This window comes from Vigna unguiculata, chromosome 3 (assembly GCF_037176805.1).
Source record: "Vigna unguiculata cultivar grain cowpea cultivar isolate G323 ecotype 2 chromosome 3, ASM3717680v1, whole genome shotgun sequence".
Lineage (NCBI taxonomy): Eukaryota > Viridiplantae > Streptophyta > Magnoliopsida > Fabales > Fabaceae > Vigna > Vigna unguiculata.
In genome coordinates this window covers 36,210,508-36,234,565 of record NC_140794.1, presented here as the reverse complement: position 1 = coordinate 36,234,565, position 24,058 = coordinate 36,210,508, and the positions used below count along the sequence as shown (strand labels likewise).

Genomic DNA, 24,058 nt, shown 5'->3' with positions numbered 1-24,058 from the left:
AGTGGCAGAGTGGCAGTTTTGTAAATATGAGTGGCAGGGGTGATATGACCACAAAATTAGGTCTGCATGGGGGAGACCAGCCGCTCCTTCTTCTTCCACACTCTCTCAAACCTCCATTTTTCTTGTTTTTAAGCTTTGGAAGGTGACCCATGGTGGCACAAGCGAATTTTTCACATTTTCCGTTGGTTTTTCACGTTTTATGAGCCGTGGACAGCACATTGAAGTTGTATTAACGTTTTCTACCATTTGGGTAACATTTATATTGAAGTATTCTCATTTTTTGTTGTTGTTTTCGTTGTTGCCCCTTTCTTTCCTTGCTCATTTTCGATTCCTACACCAATTTAGGTTTTCTGCATCAATTTGCACTAATTTGGATGGTTGAATCAAAAATTTATGTTTAAGCCTTATTCGGATTCCATGAGGAACTAAATTTACGTGTTCATTCTTTGTAGAGAATGGATTGAAACCTTGAGACTAGTGTTTTGTTCGGTGGAGTTATGTTAATCTCTCAATTTTGAATTTGCATTGGGTTTAAATGAAGAAATCGTTCTGTTTTTCCTTAATTTGCAGAGTGGAATCATTATGTGTTCATGCTTAGTGAATTGTAGCAGATTCATGGTTGTGTGCTTTGCTTAATTGCATTTAAGTTCGAGTTCATTTGCACTTAGTAATTAATTCGGGTCTCATTAGAGTTAATATAATAATTTTGAGTTGTAATCCGTGATTGGTGGATGTTCATTTGAAGCAAAGAATGAACACTATTTTTACATTAATTTTACACGTCTGCATTGAAGTTTTCAATTGTGCGTTGCATCCGTAAATCTGCCAACCCCCCCCCTTTGTGTTATTGTTGTGTTTATCTGGAAATTTCACTTTGAATGAAAATATTGGTCGTTGGGAGACGACTTGGTTCACTTTCATATACTGCATTTAATATGTTTTAATTTGGTGGGGTATGGCCTCTATCACACACAAATTCACCATGGTTGAGGTCTTAGGCACAATGGCCGAATGGTTCCAAAGGAACAATGATAAGAACCATATAACCAATGAGGTGAAAAGAAGAAAAACAACAAGACAATCAAAGGAAGTAATGTACAACACGAAAATTGAAAGAAAAACCACAAGGAAGATGAATTTATCTCTTGACGTCAAGTTAGTGAAGAAAGGAAAGTGCCTCTAGCTACCCTAAGCTTTCAAGGGTATGATATGTATTGGTAGACTTCTATAGTCCAAGAGAGGCTGAGAAGTAATGAACCTTCAATTGAATATTGGAATGATCTTAAGTTAGTGATATCGCTGTCGTTAGGCGATCAAATTATCACTACTTAACTTTAGCAACTTCAGTATTGCCAAATTAGTAGTGAACGAACTAGTTAGGGTTAAGATAACCCTGATTCATCTCACAACGAATACGGAATTGATCTAAAATATTTGATACTTAAAAATGCAATTAAAATTGGTAAGAATACAAATATGGGAGTTTTGATATGCAAAGAATGAATGTCACACAAATAAAAGATTGTAAACACAGTAATAGAAAATAGGTCTATTCCACTGCTTTTTCAAAATAGGATTCTTGGCAATTGATGGTGATGGCAGCATCGAGATGATGCCCGACTGCGTGGCTGAAAGGTTGGACGCAGTGCAGATCTGTTGTTGTGTGATGGAGGCTTGCTCGTGTTTCCAGCAATGGATGCAATGGCTTTAACATCCCTAAGGAATATTACTAATATTTAATAAATAAATACGAAATGAAAGTAAATACCTCATGAAATAGAAATATGTTTTCCCAAAAACGCGGGAAAATTAAAAACTTTAATATACATGTCATAAAACCAAGAGTCCATAATTCATAAAACTAAAACAATATTTACATGGCTCCCAAAGAGTTACATATTTATCTCAAAATCAAAATAATAATATATAAACAAAATTCCAAGCTATCCCTCGCTCTAAGTCTATGCATCTCCTGGCCCACCTGTCAAATCATCTACTTCGGGGTAACGAATCATTCGATCATCGCCACACACACACAGAAAAGGTGAGCTATGCACAATATATAAACAAAATACATGAAATAAATATGCCACCTATCCCAAAATAACATAACTAATATTTCATGATTTTCAAATAACCCAACCATGACCTCATAGTCCTTCATGAGTTATATACATGAACTAGGTCTTGGACTTCCCTATGCTCCGACAAAACTAACTCATTCATGGTCCAACCCTATGAGCCTATCCCGCTCATAGTCCTGCCCTACAGACTCCTCATTTATAGTAAAACATCCAAGTTTCATACTTGGACCCTAGCACGCACGCAATCACCATACTATGGACTCCTCACCCAATAGTAGCCGACGGGAACTTATCAGTTCCTTGCCCATCGAACGCCCGACACATGTAATCACCTTACTAAGGACTCCTCGCCCATTAGTAGCCGACAGGAACTCAACTAGTTCCATGCCCATCATGTGTCCAACCACCAAGCACATCCCAGACCCCTATTGGACATAGTCCTTCAAGCCCAAACACCACACCACATGCATATACATCCTATACTTAGAATAAATCAGCCAAATCACACACACAAGCACACACAAACATGGAACTTCGCATAAACTCGCTTAAGCTAGGGACTCTCACCCAAGCTAGACCCTCAGTCTCTCTTAGGATAGTCCAGCTCGCCTGAGGGAGCTTAAAACAATGGCATAAACATGTTATCCTTAGGCGACATCATCTCGCCTGGGCGAGCCATACCATTGCTCAAAATAACCCACACCTCGCCTAAACGAGGATTCAAGCAAACAAACCTCCTTTCTCATCGCGACCTCGCTTAGGCAAGTCGTTCTCGCCTAAGCGAGTACCCTGTCGCTTAGAACCCCAATATGTCTCGCTTGGGCGAGATATCGCACTCAAAAATGGTTCAGGTTTCCTCGCGACCTCGCCTAGGCGAGCGTCTCTCGCCTGAGCGAGTAATGCGAACCAGGACCAAAACAAGACTCTGCAACTCTCGCTTAGGTGAGATGGAGTCGCTTGGGCGAGACTTGTAGGGTTTCGAGTTTGATCACGCGTACAGTTCACTCTAACAATGCACAAACATACCAAAACACATTCTTATTCTTACCAAACCAATTTACACACATTGCAACAACACATAGGCACAATATAGACTCCATAAAATTCCCAATCTCCAAGTTTCACACCATTCCCATATTTACAGTGTATAAACCCCTTTTCTTCATGCATTTAGTCCAAAATTCAAATAAGACAGTACCAACTCACAACCCCCAAATTCCCTCATGTGCATCACGAATTTCAGTGTATAATATACCAAAAACTACATCATATAGGACCCAATTGGATAACAAAACGCAACAACACAAGCAATATCAAAACACACATAATTTCAGCACCCCTAACCTGGATTCTTGATTGAATTTGCAAAGAGACTAGGGATTCCTTGGTGCACCAAATTCCTTGCTTCCACCTCTTTCTCTCACTCAGCCCTTGCACTCTCAATTCAACCTCTCACTCTTCCAATTTCCGCTCTCCTCTCACCCAAAACGAAAATAATTGCAAAAGCCCCTTTCCACCTCAATTTTTGCCTTTTATATGTGTCTTATTATTGGGTTAAAGGGCTGAAACGAATTTAGGATTTTTGGTGGGGTTAAGTCTCATTTAATTATCATTATAAGATGATTTCTAGCCCCTTCCTTGGCTGCCCCTTCTAGGTTTACTGTTGCCCTCTCATATTCCCTCCAAAACTACACTAAAAAAAATAAAGTTCCAATTTCATTCCCAACCAAGTTTGAACCCATGACCACTTAGTCACCATTCAAGTGCATAACCAATTCAACCAAGTCATGTTAGCGGTACATTCCAATCATGATAAGATCACAATGCCAATTCCATACCCATACATATTATTAAAAATCAATAATAAAACAATCAACACATAAATGACATACATAGGACTCAAACCCAAGTACTCTCACACAATCAAAGTACTCTCAACCACTTGCGCTAGTACTTTTTCACGTCACAAAAACCAATAATTAATGCCATAAAGGCACTTTCTACCCGCATTTATTAGTTAATTAATTATTTAATTAGTTAATTTTCACGGGTCTTACAATTCTCCCACCTTTAAAAGTTTTCGTCCTCGAAAATAGGACTTACCAGCAAAGAGGTGAGGATAAGACTTCCTCATGAGATCCTCCATCTCCCAAATCATCTCCTGGGTTACCTCGTCCCAAAGAACCTTCATAGTCCGAATCTCCTTCCCTCTGAGTTGTTTGACTTGAGAATCCAGAATTCTCATCGGTCCCACTCCCAAAGTTAGATTCTCACGCACCTGGACATCATCCTGTTCCAGCACATGAGTAGGATCCGCCACATACTTCCTCAACTGTGATACGTGGAAGACATTGTGCAGGTTTGCCAAGTGAGGTGGCAATGCAATCTCGTACGCCACCGGTCCAATTCGCCTCGTAATCTGATATGGACCGATGAATCGAGGAGTTAACTTCCTCGACTTCAATGCTCTCCCAATACCTGCTGTAGGGGTAACCTTGAGGAACACGTGGTCCTCTGCCTCAAACTCAAGTGGCCTCCTCCTCTTATCTGTGTAGGATTTCTGCCGACTCTGAGTTGCACGCATTTGATCTTGTATTACCCTTACTTTCTCAATAGTCTATAGTAAAAATTATGGGCCAAGAACCACAGACTCTCCATCCTGCTGCCAACACAAAGGTGTCCAAAATCTCCTACCATACAAGGCCTCGTAAGGTGCCATCCCAATGCTGGAATGGTAGTTGTTATTATAAGTGAACTCCACTAGCTATAGCACATCACTCCATGTCCCGAGGTGATCCAGAAGACATGTTCTCAATAAGTCCTCCAGAGACTGTATGATTCTCTCAGACTAGCCATCAGTTTGAGGATGATATGCCGAGCTCATTCTCAACTGAGTGCCCAAAGTGTTCTACAACGATTGCCAGAACCTCGAGGTGAATCTCGGATCTCTATCTGATATGATACTCGCAGGCACACCATGTAATCCGAGTATTTCCCTAACATACAGCTCTGCTAGTTTATCTAGAGACATCTTCTGATTAATGGGTAGAAAGTGTGCGCACTTCGTCAATCTATCCACTATTACCCATATGGAATCATGCCCCCTCACTGACCTTGGTAGATGCGTAACAAAGTCCATGGAAATGCTGTCCATTTTCCACTGAGAAATCTCAAGAGGCTCCAACGTACCCCCTGTCCTCTGATGCTCGATCTTCGCTTTTTGACACACTAAGCACGATGCTACATAATCTGTCACATCAGTTTTCATTCCAGTCCACCAGAAGGTCGCCTTCAAGTCTTTATACATCTTAGTCATTCCTGGATGTATGCTAAGGTCGCCTTCAAGAGCATCTTCCTCAATACCCGATTCCTGGGTACACACACCCTCTCTCTAAAACGCAGGATGCCGTCTTTACCCATCCTAAAATCTTTTCTCTTATCTGTACCTAGCTCACCTATTATCTGTTGTAGCTCTTGATTCTTTCCCTATTCCACCCGAACCTCATCTAAAAACTCATTGGTAATTCTTAACATGTTGCACCGTATATGACTTTGCCCCATATCCAGCCCCAGATTCATGTCTCACAACCTCTCTAACAACTCCAACTCCTTAATCATCATGGTTGACACATGGATCCTCTTCCTACTTAGGGCATCTGCTACGACATTAGCTTTACCAGGATGGTATAACAGCTCAAAGTCGTAATCCTTTAAGTACTTTATCCATCGCCTCTGCCTCATATTCAACTCTTTCTGGTCGAACAAGTACTTCAGACTCTTGTGATCGCTGAATACTTGGAACTGTGCTCCATACAAATAATGCCTCCAAGTCTTGAGGGAAAAGACTACTGTTGCTAGTTCCAAATCATGAGTAGGATAGTTCTTCTCATGCACCTTTAACTGACGAGATGCATATGGGACTGGCCGTTTCTCTTGCATTAACATGCAACCCAGCCCTTGATATGAGGCATCACAATATACCTCAAACATCTTATTTAGATCTGGAATGACTAACACCGGTGCAGTCGTCAACCTTCGCTTCATGTCCTCAAAACAAGTTTCACATTCATCGGTCCAAGCGAAAGGATGATCCTTTCTAGTGAGCTGAGTTAACGAATTCACCCTCTTAGAGAAACCCTCCACAAATCTCATGTAGTAACCTGCAAAACCCAAGAAGCTCCTCACCTCGATAATGGTCTGCGGTCTCTCCCATTTTACCACCGTTTCAATCTCAGCCGGATCCACTCTTATCCCCTGGGCTGATATTACATGACCCAAGAACTGTACCTCCTCGAGCCAAAATTCACACTTCGATGGTTTCCCATACAGCTGGTGTTCTCTGAGGATTTCCAACACCACTCTCAGATGCTCTGCGTGTTCCTCCCGGCTCTCAGAATATATGACTATGTCCTCAATAAACACAACAACAAACTGATCCAAGTACGGCCGGAAAATTCTGTTCATGTAATCCATGAAGATCGTAGGAGCATTAATCACCCCAAACGGCATCACCACATATTCATAATGCTTGTAGCGTGACCTGAAAGCCGTCTTCTGCACATCCTCTGGCTTGACCAAGATCTGATGATACCTAGACCTCAAATCAATCTTTGAAAACACCGCAGCTCCCTTTAGTTGATCTAGTAAGTCATCAATCCTCGACAATGGGTACTTATTCTTTATGGTCAGCTTATTCAATTGCCGATAGTTAACACATAATCTGGAACCACCGTCCTTTTTCTTCACTAACAATATCGGTGCTCCCCACAGTGATGCACTGAGTCTGATGAACTTCTTTTCAAGCAGGTCTTCAATTTGCTTCTTCAGTTCAGCTAACTTGGCTGGCGCCATTCTGTATGGTGCCATAGAAACTGGTCCCGCTCCAGGGATGAGATCAATAGAGAAATCCACATCCCTACTCGGTGGCAATTCTGGAATCTCGTGTAGGAAGACATCAGCATACTCATCCACTACTAGTATGCTTTTGATCTGCTCAAATGTGCTCTTCTTCTCTCCTTAAGCCACTATCATGAAACAAGTAGCTCCAGCTTCAACCTCTATAATCGCCTTTTGAGCTGATATCAACTCTAGCCCCAAAGTCTCTGGAAAAATCACACTGCGTCGTCCGCAATCAATAACAACATGATTGCCTGACAACCAATCCATTCCTAGAATTACATCTAAGCCCTCCAATAGCAAGCAAATGAGATTCACTTTGAACTTGCGGCCCGCCACTTCCATTAAACAACCTACACAGACTGAACTAGTAGCCACATGACCCGAAGATGGGGTTGAAACCAACAACTCACAATCCAAGTCACGTTTCTCCAAGCTCAGTTTTGACACACATGCATCAGAAATAAAGGAATGTGTTGCTCCAGAATCAAACAACACCAATACTACTTTACCAAACAATACACAAGGTTCAAGAATAAGATTACCCGACTGTGTAGCCTCGGTGGTGGTTAGGGCAAAGACTCTGCCAGCTACTCTAGCTCGCTCTGCTAGCAATGTTGCTGGTTTCTTCGCGCCAGGACTCTTCTTTTCTTGGCAATTGTTGGTGAAGTGTCCCGGTTTGACGCATATAAAGCACTTGCGACGGTCGCCTGACCCTCCCACTCTACCTGCCAGTTGAGGACAATTCCTCTTCAGGTGGGGTCTGCCACAATGGTAGCAAGTGGGACCCTGAGATGTCTGTGGTCGGCTATACGGCTTTTTCATTTGTCTAGCCTCTGTGACATTTTTCTGATGTCAGCTCACAATAAGACCAGGGCCCTTCTCTAGGTGCTCAGCACTCTTGGCCTGTTCCACCAAGACTAGGAATCTTCTCTCTCTCAAGGGTGTCACCACCTTCTTCAACTCATGTTTGAGTCCTCGCTCAAACTTCAAGCACCTCCATTCCTCAGTAATATTCTGCGAGTAGTATCTCCCCAGATGCTCAAACTTGTTGACATACTCCTGCACTGACATATCCCCTTGCTGTAGTGCAAGGAACTCTGCCTCCCTGTCCTGTCTAGCTGTACCTGGAAAATATTTCTCCATGAAATGAGTCCTGAAGTTGGCCCATCTCGTCGGCTCCTTCCGAGTCTCCATCTGTTGTTGCATACCTGTCCACCAATATTCCGCATCCTCATTAAGCAGATAGGTAGCAAAGAGAAGCTTCTGCTCATCCTCACAGTTCATCACCCTGAAAATCTTCTCACATTTGTGGAGCCATGCATCCGCTTCATCAAGAGAGGCTTTGCCAGTGAACTCTGCTGGCTTGTGGCGCAAGAAGTCCTCCATGGTCGGCACCCCGATTGGTGCAATCACCATTCTAGGCTGCGCTGCTACGGGTGGCTGCATCGCATCCACCATCCGATGAATAGCCTCAGCGATGTCATCTGCACCACTACTCATCCTCCTCCTGTTAGCAGCCATAGCCTGGATACGCCACATCACAACTGTTATAAATCAATCACTTAGTCAACAAAAACCACTCACACCTTTTCAACATTCAACAAAAACACACAACAAACAATCACATCCATAAGCTCACTCCCCACTAGCCCCAAAATATTTTCAAAACTTTTGCTCTGATACCAATTGTAACATCCCTAAAGAATATTACTAATATTTAATAAATAAATACAAAATGAAAGTAAATACGTCATTAAATAGAAATACGTTTTCCCAAAATTGCGGGAAAATTAAAAACTTTCATATACATGTCATAAAACCAGGAGTCCATAATTCATAAAACTAAAACAATATTTACATGGCTCCCAAAGAGTTACATATTTATCTCAAAGTCAAAATAATAATATATCAACAAAATTCCCAACTATCCCTCGCTCCGAGTCTATGCATCTCCTGGCCCACCTGTCAAATCATCTACTCTTGGATAATAAATCATTTGATCATTGCCACACACACACAGAAAGGGTGAGCTATGCACAATATATAAACAAAAGACATGAAATAAATATGCCACCCATCCCAAAATAACATAACTAATATTTCATGATTTTCAAATAACCCAACCATGACCTCATAGTCCTTCATGAGTCATATACATGAACTCATTCATGGCCCAACCCTATGAGCCTATCTCGCTCATAGTCTTGTCCTACAGACTCCTCGTGTGTAGTAAAACATCCAAGTCTCATACTTGGACCCTAGCACGCACGCAATCGCCATACTATGGACTCCTCGCCCAATAGTAGCCGACGGGAACATATCAATTCCTTGCCCATCGTGTGCCCGACACATGTAATCACCATACTAAGGACTCCTCGCCCATTAGTAGCTGACGGGAACTCAACCAATTCCATGCCCATCATGTGTCCAACCACCAAGCACATCCTAGACCCCTATTGGACTTAGTCCTTCAAGCCCAAACACCACACCACATGCATATACATCCTATACTTAGAATAAATCAGCCAAATCACACACACAAGCACACACAAACATGGAACTTCGCATAAACTTGCTTAAGCTAGGGACTCTCGCCCAAGCTAGACCCTCAGTGTCGCTTAGGATAGTCCACCTTGCCTGAGCGAACTTAAAACAATGATATAAACACGTTATCTCGCTTGGGCGAGATCATCTCGCTTGGGCGAGCCATACCATCGCTCAAAATAACTGACACCTCACCTAAATGAGGATTCAAGCAAACAAACCTCCTTTCTCATCGCGACCTCGCTTAGGCGAGTCGTTCTTGCTTAAGCGAGCACCCTGTCGCTCAGAACCCCAATATGTCTAGCCTGGGCGAGATATCGCACTTAAAAATGGTTCAGGTTTCCTCGCAACCTCGCTTAGGCGAGCGTCTCTCGCTTGAGCGAGAGACTAAGTCGCTCAACCCCACCCAAGGTCGCCTAGGCGAGTAATGCGAACCAGGTCCAAAACGAGACTCTACAACTCTCGCTTAGGTGAGATGGAGTCGCTTGGGCGAGACTTGTAGGGTTTCGAGTTTGATCACGCGTATAGTTCACTCTAACAAAACATACCAAAACACATTCTTATTCTTAGCAAACCAATTTACACACATTGCAACAACACATAGGCACAATATAGACTTCATAAAATTCCCAATCTCCAAGTTTCACACCATTCCCGTATTTACAGTGTATAAACCCCTATTCTTCATGCATTTAGTCCAAAATTCAGATAAGACAATACCAACTCACAACCCCTAAATTCCCTCATGTGCATCATGAATTTCAGTGCATAATATACCAAAAACTACACCATATAGGACCCAATTGGATAACAAAACGCAGCAACACAACCATATAGGACTCAATTCAACCTCTCACTCTTCTAATTTCCGCTCTCCTTTCACCCAAAACGAAAATAATTGTAAAATAAAGTTCCAATTTCATTCCCAACCAAGTTTGAACCCATGACCACTTAGTCACCATTCAAGTGCATAACCAATTCAACTAAGTCATGTTAGTGTTACATTCCAATCATGATAAGATCACAATTCCAATTCCATACCCATATATATTATTAAAAATCAATAATAAAACAATGAACACATAATGATGAAGGATTGACCCCAACCAAGGATGAAGGCACATGCTTAAGAAGACTAAGCATGTTTAGAAAGGAAGTTCACTAATCCTTCATCCCTTTCATATGTGTTTGTTATTTTTGATTCCCTAAGTTGACTTAGTTGAATCAACTTTAGTTGACTTGTTGACCTTTGACTAGGTTTGACTTGTTGACTATAGTTGACTTGACTTAAGCCAACATGCTAATCTATGTTTATTTGCTTTGTAGGTTAATTAGGAGTAAGAAAGCAATGCTAGGTGGCGCATGATGATTGGGGAGCATAAATGATGTGGATGAGAGAGTAAAGCAAAGGCATAAAGCATAAAGTAAAAGGCATAAAACAAGTGTACCTATGTACCTTTGGTCTCCTTTGTTTTTAGCAAACTTTGGCCACTTTTTGGAGACATATGAGACACATTCTTTGTCTCCTTTTGTGCTAGAACGAAATTAGCCTTGCACACACCATAGTTGGCTCTTTTGTCTCTCATTTTGGTAGCCTTATTTGACCTAGTTTCTAGAAGCTAGGGTTAGGTTTTTGTAGAGACATCCTTAGGTATCTTTTATTTGCTTAGAGGCCCCTAAACTCTTCTATATAAGGGGTGCTCCTAGACATGTAAAAGGATTGAACATTTTGAAGTAAAAACACTCTTGTGTCTCAACCTTTTGTGGGAGTTTCCTCCCTTGGGAGTGAATACTTTTAAGCCTTATCTTGCATAGCAAGTGGCGGCACACATGCACTCATCTTCAAGGTTGCCATGGCTTCTAGCCTAGCCTTGTAGTGGCGTGCTTCTCACATTTTTACCATTCCTTTCCTTTCCATTTTATGTTTTCTTCTTCCTTTAATTGTTCTTGGTTTTCTATGGTTTATGTGCTTTCCATTTCCTTTTTGTTTGAATCAATCCATCATCTTCTTCTCTTGAGCTTTGTGAAAGGAACCTTCACATCTAGATAGCTTGCTATCTTAATGTCGTGGGGATTTCACTTAGCTTTCTTAATCAACTCACACCATATTCAATAATCTTAAAAAGGAACAAGATAATCCTTCATCATTTGGTATCTAGAGCCTAGGTTATCTTGAATATGGTGTTTTCATGTTCTAACCTTTTCTTGTTGTAGCTATCTTTGTATGGTTCAAATCCACTTCCATTGCACACAAAAACAATGTTGGCAGAAACTGTTCACGATTTTAAAAGATTAAACTGCACCTACTCAGTGATCCAAAAATTACGTTCTTGATGTCAGAAGAAAGCTCTGTTAGTCTAGTTTCTAACAAAAAAAGAACCAATGCATTTGGAGTTTTGTGGAGAGAGTTATGATTGAAATAGTGAGCAAAGGTCAGAGCTGCCGAGATCACCGCGAATCAACGTTTTTCAGGTTATGTTGGGCAGTTTTGGCTACTGTTTTTGTTACTCTTCTTACTCCTAAATGTGGTTGGATAACATGTCTTTGGATGCTTAGTCTTTGAGCCTCAAATCCATGAGTTTAAATGCATGATAGCTACATGTTTGTGTCTTTGTGTATGTCATGTTGAGTCTTCAAATGTGTCTAACTTTTGCTTGAGTCATATGTCATATGCTTCTTTGAGTTTTCTTATTCTTGTTTGTAAGTATTTGAGCTATTGCATGAGATCTATGCCTTTCGTTGTAGCATGCTCCTTGAAATTGATTTTGACCTAATTTTTAAGGAACAAAGTGTTCAAGACACCCTAAAATATCCTTCTCATCATCTTAAGTACCTAGTTTTGAAAAGAAAAATTATTTTCATGACCAAAAACAGTTTGGCCGAGAGCTAATGTGTTGCTTGGTGAATCCATTTGGCCATTTTTACTAGGTGTTATACTACCAAATTTTATACTTGGATTTTGGGTGATATTGGCAAATTAGTTCCATGCTTTAACTTGGTTATGATCTTTCTTGGTGTATGCATAATTTGAGGTATAATCTTGGCTTGTTCAAATGCTTTCCATAGAGTCTTTAAAAGTGTTTTTCATTGCTTTAGTCTTGTTCAAGTTTTGTCTTTAAAACAAAATTTCCTTAGAAGTTAAACTTTCTTGTTTTTGTGCTTTTCTTGCTTGTCACTAGGTGTTCTTTGTTGTGTCTTAATAGTTTTCTTTTCTTGAAACTCTTGGGATGTTGTGGCCGAATCACTTGTCTTGCATTTGAAAGGTTTTGAACAAGTTTTTAAAAGTTTTTGCTTCACTCCTTTGGTGGATTTTGAGTGCTAGCCTTGCCTTGTTACTTTGGGAGAGTGATCTAAACACTTGGGTTACAATTTGGGTTGGATTTGGTCTCGATTTTCATGTTGTCTAACCCCTAATCCATTTATTTTGTCTCGGATTTGAGTGCTTTTGTTGTAGGAATCATGGCAAGTTCATCAAATGCACCTACACCAAACAAAAACAATACATTGATGAGATTGCTTCGGGATTTGGAGTTGTCTAGGAAGGAGGCCTTTGAACAATTGAGAAAGGACAAGGAGCAAAGTGACCTAAGAATCCAAGAGCACATTCAAAGGCTTGAAGCTAAGGAGCAAGAAAGAGAGCCTAGGAAAAGAAGGCATTCTAGGCGCAAATCATCACAAGAGAAGCAAACTCCAAAGATTCCTAAGTTCAAAGGAGAAAATGACCCAAACATCTACATTGAGTGGGAACAAAAAGTGGACCAAATGAGGTTGGGCTAACACTCATGGAAGGGGGCTAGAGGAAACCAAGAAGGAGAACTCTAGCCTAAGTTGATTCACAAAAAGAGAGGAGTCTGGAGTCATCTCAACAGAGTTTCTCTACTATATTCATGAATGAATATACAAGGGTCCTAAGCTCTCTATTTATAGTAGAAAAGGAGAGCCAAGTGGTCTAGAAAAATGAAGGGAAAAAGATCTAGAATGTGGTATTTGGAGCCAAAAAGAGAGCACGAGGCAAGTGTGACTTGCCACCTAAGCAAGTCACAAGGGACTTGCTTCTAGGCGCAGAAGAGAAGCTTGGTGACCAAGCTTGGAGCAAGAAGGATCTATATCCTCTCACAAATGCGCTCTCTCTCTTTGTTGGGCCAATTTCAAGCCCAACTCTTCTTTGGTCCAATTCTCTTCAAAGCCCAAAAACCCTCCAAGGCCCAATACATGGCCCAAACAAAAACCCTATTCTACAAAGCCCAAAATACAAGGCCCAAAAATAAACCCTATTCTAATATTTACAAACAAAGAGTTTTAGGCTAGGTCTTCACATCTTCCTTGGCCCATGTAAAATTCATCTTGGGCCTTGTATGTGTATTGGAGGCCCATTCCTCTTGTATCTTCCTAGCCATTGCTCTTGTTGTGGGTCCTTTTGTTAGAGGCATCTCATCATCTGTTTATTGAAGCCCCTTCAGAAAATGTTTGTGAAATATTGGCCATCTATCAGGATCTAGTCGACTATGTATTCGACTAACCAGCTCTAGTGCCACTTGTTAGAATTGATGCACCAATATTTCACAACCAAGAGGGGGGTGAATTGGTTTTAACAAATTTTGCCCAGTTTAAGCAATTTTTAAAATTGTTTTGTTAAACCCTTTGCTTGTTGAATCAATTGAAATAGTGTGGTTTGATGCTTAATGTTTGGAGCATTTATACTATGACAAAATATGGAGAGGGAGATAAAGCACACAAAGTTTTTATACTGGTTCGATTCTTAGGAATCTACATCTAGTTTCATCTAGCAAACCACAGATAGAGATTTCACTATATCACAAGAATTTCAAGATTTACAAATACACTTGATAAATCTAAATTCTAAGATAAAGGAACACACACGCAAGGCTTCCACACACTTGCTCAACCACACAACAGTAAGGCTATCACACACACTTGCTTTAGATAGAAAACAACAAAAACAAACAGTTTCAAACTGTATCAAAACACAAGAACAAAGCCTACAAAATGGATTTAGTACACCTTTTCCAAGACTGAAATTTCTTCTTCTTGCCCAGTCAAAACTGAATGTGTCTTGATAGAATTCTTCAAGAGGCCCTTCCAAAATAGCTCCAAGAACCTGTTTCACACTTCTCTTTCTTTCTTTTGGTTGAACAGATCCAGCTTCAGAAAGTGTAGAAACTGTTTTTATATAACAGCTGCTATCAGGCACGAACCTAGTCGACTACATTAGTTGGCTAGTCAACTATCGGGGCAGCAGATTAACATTTTCAGATTATCACACACATGCCATGTTAACCATTGTCATGCTATTATGGAGATCATCAAAAACATTTCAGATACACTTAATCAGCAACATCAAATGGGTGTAAAAATATTTTAGTTGTCAAATGGGAGTAAAAAAAATTAGGTGTCAAAGGGTAATGATGTATTTCAATTTGTAATACACCAATACCATTTGAGAGGGGATTAGTGTATTTAAAGTTGAAAATTTTCATTTTTTTACCATTTTCACCGTTTAATATTTAAATAATTCATATATTATATATAAAAATTGTTCAACATTTCCAAAGAAACACGTTGGGCAATACCTAGAGGGGATTGATGTTTTTAAATTTGAAAAATTTCATCTTTTGGTAATGCTTTTTGAAATTTTTATTTACCCTTTCCACTATTTACAATTTAAATAATTCATATTTTATATATTAAAATTGTTCAAAATTTCAACAGAAAGAATTTAGCCGTTACTCAAAGGGAATTGGTGCATTGCCATTTAAAATTTTTCATCTTTTTGTAACACTTTTTTAATTTTTTTTACCCTTTTCACCATTTACATTTTAAATGACTCATGTTATATATAAAAATTGTTCAACATTTTTAAGGAATCATGTTGGGCATTACTCAGAGGGGATTGGTGTATTTAAAGTTGAAAAATTTCATCTTTTGTAATGGTTTTCTAATTTTTTTTACCCTTTTCAGCGTTTACAATTTAAATAATACATATTTTGTATATGAAATTTGTTCAAAATTTCAATAGAACCACTTTGGCAGTTACTAAAAGAGATTTGGTGTTTTTAAAATTGAAAAATTTCATATTTTGGTAACACCTTTTTAATTTTTATACCCTTTTTGTTGTTTACAATTTAAATGATTCATATTTTATATATGAAAATTGTTCAAATTTTTAGAAGAAACACTTTAGCCATTACTCAAAGGGAATTGGTGTATTACAATTTGAAAATTTTTATCTTTTGGTAACACTATTTTAATATTTTTTACCCTTTTCACCGTTTACAATTTAAATGACTCATGTTATATTATAAAAATTGTTCAACATTTCAAAAAAAACATGTTGGGCAATACTCAGAGGGGATTGTGTATTTAAAGTTGAAAACTTTCATCTTTGGTAACGCTTTTTCCATTTTTTTACCGTTTTCACCGTTTACAATTTAAATAATTCATATTTTATATATAAAAATTGTTCAACATTTCAAAAGAAACATGTTGGGCAATACTCAGAGGAGATTGGTGTGTTTAAACCTTTTCATTTTTTTTTACCTTTTCCACCATTTAGAATTTAAACAATTCATATTTTAAATGTGAAAATGATGAAAGATTATCTTGTTCCTTTTAAGATTATTGAATATGGTGTGAGTTGATTAAGAAAACTAAGTGAAATCCCCACTGGACATTAAGATAGCAAGCTATCTAGATGTGAAGGTTCCTTTCACAAAGCTCAAGAGAAGAAGATGATGGATTGATTCAAAACAAAAAGGAAATGGAAAACACATAAACCATAGAAAACCAAGAACAATTAAAGGAAGAAGAAAACATAAAATGGAAAGGAAAGGAATGGTAAAAAATGTGAGAAGCACGCCACTACAAGGCTAGGCTAGAAGCCATGGCAACCTTGAAGATGAGTGGATGTGTGTCGCCACTTGCTATGCAAGATAAGGCTTAAAAGTATTCACTCCCAAGGGAGGAAACTCTCACAAATGGTTGAGACACAAGAGTGTTTTTACTTCAAAATGTTCAACCCTTTTACATGTCTAGGAGCACCCCTTATATAGAAGAGTTTAGGGGCCTCTAAGCAAATAAAAGATACCTAAGGATGTCTCTACAAAAACCTAACCCTAGCTTCTAGAAACTAGGTCAAATAAGGTTACAAAAACAAAAGAGCTAACTATGGTGTGTGCAAGGCTAATTTCGTTCTAGCACAAAAGGAGACAAAGAATGTGTCTCATATGTCTCCAAAAAGTAGCCAAAGTGTGCGAAAAAACAAAGGAAACCAAAGGTACATAGGTACACTTGTTTTATGCCTTTTACTTTATGCTTTATGCCTTTGCTTTACTCTCTCCTCCACATCATTTATGCTCCCCAATCACCATGCGCCACCTAGCATTGCTTTCTTACTCCTAATTAACCTACAAAGCAATAAACATAGATTAGCATGTTGGCTTAAGTCAAGTCAACTATAGTCAACAAGTCAACTAAAGTTGATTCAACTAAGTCAACTTAGGGAATCAAAAATAACAAACACAAATGAAAGGGATGAAGGATTAATGAACTTCCTTTCTAAACATGCTTAGTCTTCTTAAGCATGTGCCTTCATCCTTGGTTGGGGTCAATCCTTCATCAGAAAATTGTTCAAAATTTCAAAAAAACACTTTAGTGGTTACTCAATGGGGAATTGGTGTATTACATATTGAAAATTTTCATCTTTTGGTAATATTTCAAAAGAAACAAGTTGGGCAATACTCATAGGGGATTGGTGTTTTTAACTTTGCAAATTGTTATCTTTTCGCAACGGTTGTTTCATTTTTTGTACCGTTTTCACCATTTACAATTTAAATAATTCATATTTTATATAAGAAAATTGTTCAAAATTTCAAAAGAAACACGTTGGGCAATACTCAAATGGGATTGGTGTTTTCAAATTTGAAAAATTTAATCTTTTGGTTACTTTTTTTTTCAATTTTTTTACCCTTTTCACCGTTTACAATTTAAATAATTCATATTTTATATATGAAATTTGTTCAAAGGTTCAAAAGAAACACTTTGGCCATTACTTAAACGGAATTGGTGATTTACAATTTCAAAATTTTCATCTTTTGGTAACACTTTGATAAGTTTTTTTACCCTTTTCACCGTTTACAATATAAATGACTCATGTTATATATAAAAATTGTTCAACATTTCAAAAGAAACACGTTGGGCATTACTTAGAGGGGATTGGTGTATTTAAAGTTGAAAATTTTCATCTCTTGGTAATGCTTTTCTAATTTTTTTTACCCTTTTCACCGTTTACAATTTAAATAATACATATTTTGTATATGAAATTTGTTCAAAATTTCAACAGAACCACTTTGGCAGTTACTCAAAGAGAATTGGTGTTTTTATAATTGAAAACTTTCAAATTTTGTAAAACTTTTTTAATTTTTGTACCCTTTTTGTTGTTTACAATTTAAATGATTCATATTTTATATATGAAAATTGATCAAAATTTAAAAAGAAACACTTTGGCCATTACTCAAAGCGAATTTGTGTATTACAATTTGAAAATTTTCATCTTTTGGTAACATTTTGAAAGAAACAAGTTGGGCAATACTCATACGGGATTGGTTTTTTAAATTTTAAAATTGTTATCTTTTCGCAACGCTTTGTTCTTTTTTTGTACTGTTTTCACCATTTAGAATTTAAATAATTCATATTTTATATAAGAAAAATATTTAAAATTTCAAAAGAAACACATTGGACAATACTCAGATGGGATTGGTGTTTTCAAATTTGAAAAATTTAATCTTTTGGTTACTTTTTTTCAGTTTTTTTTTACCCTTTTCACTGTTTACAATTTAAATAATTCATATTTTATATATGAAATTTGTTCAAAATTTCAAAAGAAACACTTTGGTCGTTACTCAAAGGGAATTGGTGTATTACAAATTGAAAATTTTCATTTAATACTTTTTTAATTTATTTTTAGCCTTTTCACCGTGTAATATTTAAATGACTTATGTTATATTATAAAAATTGTTCAACATTTGAAAAGAAACATGTTAGGTAATACTCAGAGGGGATTGGTGTATTTAGAAATTCTCATCTTTTGGTAACACTTTTTTTCATTTTTGTTATCGTTTTCACCGTTTACAATTTAAATAATTCATATTTAATATATAAAAAAATTTCAACATTTCAAAAGAAACATATTGGGCAATTCTTAGAGGGGATTAATGTTTTCAAATTTGAAAAATTTCATCTTTCGGTAACACTTTTATAATTTTTTTAACTCTTTTCACTGTTTACAATTGAAATAATTCATATTTTATATATGAAATTTGTTCAAAATTTCAACAAAACTACTTTGGCAGTTACTCAAAGGAAATTTGCGTTTTTAAATTTGAAAATTTTCATCTTTTGGAAAAAAAAATTATTTTTTCTACCCTTTTCATCATTTACATTTTAAATGACCCGTATGTTAGATATCAAAATTGTTCAACATGTCAAAAGAAACAAGTTGGGCAATACTCATAGAAGATTGGTGTTTTTAACTTTGAAAATTTTTATCTTTTAGCAATGCTTTTTTCATTTTTTTGTTTTCACCGTTTACAATTTAAATATTTTACATTTTATATATAAAAGATTTTCAACATTTCAAAATAAACACGTTGGGCGGTACTTAAAGGGGATTATTGTTTTCAAATTTGAAAATTTTCATCTTTCGGTAGCACTTTTTTAATTTTTTTTAACCTTTTTCCATGTTTACAATTTAAAAAATTCATTTTATATATGAATTTTGTTCAAAATTTCAACAGAACCACTTTGGCAATTACTCAAAGGGAATTGGTGTTTTTAAATTTGAAAACTTTCATCTTTTGGTAACACTTTTTTTTTAAATTTTTTACACTTTTCATTTGATCTATATTTTGTATATAAAAATTGTTCAACATTTCAAAAGAAACACGTTAGGCAATACTCAGAGGGGATTGATGTATTTAAAGTCGAAAATTTTCATCTTTTGGTAACGCTTTTTTTCATTTTTTTACCGTTTTCACTGTTTACAAATTAAATAATTCATATTTTATATATAAAAATTATTCAACATTTAATAAGAAATACGTTGGGCAACACTTAGAGAGGATTGGTTTTTTCAAATTTGAAAACTTTCATCTTTTGGTAATACTTTTTTAATCTTTTTAACCCTTTTCATAGTTTACAATTTAAATAATTTTTATTTTATGTATGAAATTTTGAATATGAAAATTTTGTTTGGCAGTTACTCAAAGGGAATTATGTTCTTTTAAATATGAAAACTTTCATCTTTGGGTATCACTTTTTAATTTTTTTACCCTTTTCATTGTTTACAATTTAAATTATTCATGTTTTATATATAAAAAATTGTTCAACATTTAAAAAGAAACATGTTGCAACAAATTTTTAACCCTTTATAAAACTTTAGTGCTTTCAAATTATTCATGTTTTATATATAAAAAATTTAGTGCTTTCATATTTGAAAAGTTTCATCTTTTTATAAAACTTTTTTAAATTTTTTTAACCCTTTTTACTGTTTACAATTTAAATTACTCATGTTATATTATAAAAATTGTTCAACATTTCAAAAGAAACACGTTGGGCAATACTTAGAGGGGATTGGTGTTTTCAAATTTTCAAATTTTCAAATTTTGGTAACACTTTTTTAAATATTTTTAACCCTTTTCACCATTTACAATTTAAAAAATTCATATTTTATATGTGAAGATTGTTCAAAATTTACACTTTAAATGACTCATGTTATACTATAAAAATAGTTCAACATTTCAAAAGATACACGTTTAGCAATACTTAGAGGGGATTATTGAATCTAAAGTTGAAAATTTTCATCTTTTGGTAATGCTTTTTTCATTTTTTTTTATCTTTTTCACCGTTTACAATTTAAATAATTCATATTTTATATATAAAAATAATTCAACATTTCAAATGAAGCACCTTGGCAATACTTAGAGGGGATTGGTGTTTTCAAATTTGAAAGTTTTCATATTTTGGTAACATTTTTAATTTTTTTAACCCTTTTCACCATTTACAATTCAAAAAATTCACATTTTATATATAAAATTTGTTCAAAATTTCTACAGAACCACTTTGGCCATTACTCAAAGGGAATCGGTGTTTTTAAATTTTAAAACTTTCATCTTTTGGTAACACTTTTTAATTTTTTTTTACCCTTTTCATTGTTTACAATTTAGATGATCCATATTTTATATATAAAAATTGTTCAACATTTCAAAAGAAACACGTTGGGCAATACTCAGAGAGGAGTGGTGTTTTAAAATTTGAAATATTTCATATTTTGGTAACACTTTTTTAATTTTTTTTAAACCTTTTTATCATTTAAAATTTAAATGACTCATGTTATATTATAAAAATTGTTCAACATTTCAAAACAAACACGTTGGACAATACTCAGAGGGGATTGGTGTATTTAAGGAGTGATTTAATTAACAATTCTGATAATTAGGCTATTTGAACTTGTGCGATAAAAATGTGCTAAAAAGTGATTTTTAGTTGCATAAATTATTTCTTGGATATTTTAACGTTTGTTGATGTAGCTGAAGTTAAGATTAAGCTCATTCAAGGTGGGAAAATAAATTGATTGAAGTTACAGAACACCTTTAAATAAGGCTGAAATTAGCAAGTTCTAGAAAAATCACTTCTACACCCTAATTTTTACTTATACACTCCCCTCTTTCTAAATGGGTCTCACCAAAAACTTATTATGCACCCCTAATGTCTATTTACACCCCTCCTACCACTTAAACTCCATTCAACCAGATGCTGCCATGTGGCAATCCCCACCTTTCAAATCAGGCCAACCATATGCTGACATGTGGCATTAATCCTTGCAAACACATATGCACCAATTAAACACTGCCATGTCATCATCTCCTCCATTTCACACATGAAGCCTTAACCCTAATTTCAGCCACCATGGCAGCCGCCGTCCGTCCTCCATCTTTCTCGCCGGCAACCACCACTAGTCATGGCCACCACGCACCTGCTCGTTCTACAACGCACCAGCAGTCGTTCATCACTTACATCTCCGTCGCACATCGCGAACCAGTCCCGGCCACCATTGCGAAACGCTGCCACCATTGACGCATGCAATATCAACAATCCATATCACCACCATGACAACGAGTCTAAGCAACGCACGACATCACCTCGCGCCACCATGAGCCGCCATCGTCACTCTTTGGACTCGCGACGCACCAGCAAGAACAACACCACTTCCATGGCAGCAACACTCTCCCTCTTCTCTACAACGCGAACCCGTGCAGATCTCCTCACAAACACCATCTTCATCACCGTTTCACTCACCTCGTCGAAGAAGAAAACGGAAGTGCAGCCATGGCAACCACGAGTCAGCGTTGGCAGCAGAGGAGCAGCCGTCATTACATCTTCAATCTGCAAAAACCCTAATTTTGGAGAGAGAAAGTGTATTGCCACGTGTCAGTTTCTCAATGGACAGTCAAATGGTGAAATGTTCAAAGACTGGTCAAACGAGGAGAGGTTTAATTGCAAATATTGATATTTTTGGATGTCTCTGCAAATTTGAACTACAGGATATAAAATGATTAATTTGTTAATAATTTATCAGATATCTTTAAATAATTAATTTATTTAATTATATCATGAATTATTAACCAAACTATATTTGTCAAATAGTTTAGATCTCTCCAAATATTTTTGAAAATTTATTTTTATCTTTATTTTAAAAGATATTTGAGAGGTTTTAGCAACTGAAAAGCCCAACCCAAAGCCTATATAAAGAGACTAAGGGAGAAGCAGAAAATGACAAGTTCGGGATGTCAGAATTGAGGAACCCTTAGGGGGACCTAATTTCTCTCTCTCTCTCTTTTCTTCTCTCTATTCTTCTCTCTTTATTTTGCATTCATGGAGTTCTAAACTTCTTGGGTTGATTCCATTGTAATTTCTTAATTGGATTCTGAGGTTAGATCAATTAATTTCTTTGTTCTTTTTATTAATGTTGAGGTTTTCATTCATCTATGTCTTTTATCTTTGAATCACGTAAGAAGTAATGATTTTAAATCTATATGCATGTTGGTCATATGAGTCCAAGGGTTTTTAAATTGAATTGAGACTTTACTTTAATTTTATTTAGAAACTTTCATATGATTAAATGAGTTTTTACCAATAATTGAGACTTTACTTTGGTTAAAGGTATTAACTCTAACTACAATTAATTGAGACTTTACTTTGATTAATTAAGCTTTTTATTTGGTGAGGAGATAAAAGAATAGACATGATTAGGCATAGTAAATTTGATTGAGACTGTACTTTGGTTGAATTTACTGTAGATAATCTAAAAGTTCTCACTTTTAATTGAGACTGTACTTTGGTTAAACGTGAGAACGCCAACAAATTAATTGAGACTTTACATTGATTAATTTGTAAATCTATAACAATAATTAATTGAGCAATAATCTTTAGATAATTGATGATGAATCTATTTTGAAAAAGCAATGGAATCAATCTATTTTCTTTACTATTGTTTTTATTTCTTTTTATCTTTTAAATTTTATTTCTATCTTTGTTTATCTTAATCCCCTATATTTTTTTATTTTACTTGACTAACTCATTTGTATAGTTTTATAAGAACTAATTTGTTAAAAATCAATTTCGTGTTCGTTGGGAGATGACTTTGGGTTACTTTACCCTTTCTATTTTCTTGACTACTATCTTAGCAATACTGAAGTTGCTATAGTTTAGTAGTATTAATTTGATCGCTTGACGACAGGGTTATCAAATTTGGCACCGTTGTCGGGGAACATGGTTAGAATTTTTATCATTTTAGTTCTTATTTGTATTTTTATTCTTTTGATTTTATTTTTATTTTTTATTTTCTTTAGTTATTTTATTTTATTTTATTTAGTTATTTTTTTAAGCATAGTTTTTGTTTGAGAAATTTTGTTGGGAAATTTGTGAAACTAGTTGGGAAAAACTTTGGTTAAGGAAAGATAAGGTACTTAAGTTGTCCATTGAGACGCACCTCTCTTTCCTGGAAGTCTACTCAACAAGCTTTCAACTTATTGCTTTTCAGAAAACCTCTTTCAAAAATGCAAAATAATTTTTCATACGAAAATAATCAACATTGTAGTTTTCAAATGGATTACAATTGCTATCCACAACAACCATGTGATTTTCAACAACAAATTATCACACCTACTTCTGCACCTGATATAAGCGGGTTAACTTTACGACAATTTAATGATCTATATCCTAGATCATATTTTTGGGGTTATGAGCAACAACCATTTTCTGAGTGTCCACCTCAGCAACCATATGTTCCAAATAGTTTTCAGCAACAATATGTACCACCACAGCAAGTTGAAGCAACTAATGACCATCCTACAGGGAAGTTATGATATTAATGGGTGAAGTTATAGAGAAATTAGAGTCCATGGATGAAAGGTTGCTAGTTGATCAAAGATGCAGAAATATTGAGCAAGAATGGT

At 36.2% G+C, this 24,058-nt stretch overlaps 2 protein-coding genes across 2 annotated transcripts; both read right to left on the bottom strand.

Annotated features, from left to right (window-relative positions):
• Nucleotides 1–3,286: 3,286 nt before the first annotated feature.
• LOC114175327 (uncharacterized) lies at nucleotides 3,287–4,668 on the bottom strand. The gene is made up of 2 exons (XM_028060106.2): nucleotides 4,188–4,668; nucleotides 3,287–3,345 (listed from the first exon to the last, which is right to left on the bottom strand). Exons 1-2 carry the CDS (start codon nucleotides 4,666–4,668, stop codon nucleotides 3,287–3,289), a joined length of 540 nt encoding a protein of 179 aa, XP_027915907.2.
• Nucleotides 4,669–7,100: 2,432 nt separating this feature from the next.
• Nucleotides 7,101–7,805, bottom strand: LOC146887793 (uncharacterized). Its single transcript, XM_085670405.1, has one exon. It carries the CDS (start codon nucleotides 7,803–7,805, stop codon nucleotides 7,101–7,103), a length of 705 nt encoding a protein of 234 aa, XP_085526531.1.
• Nucleotides 7,806–24,058: the final 16,253 nt, after the last annotated feature.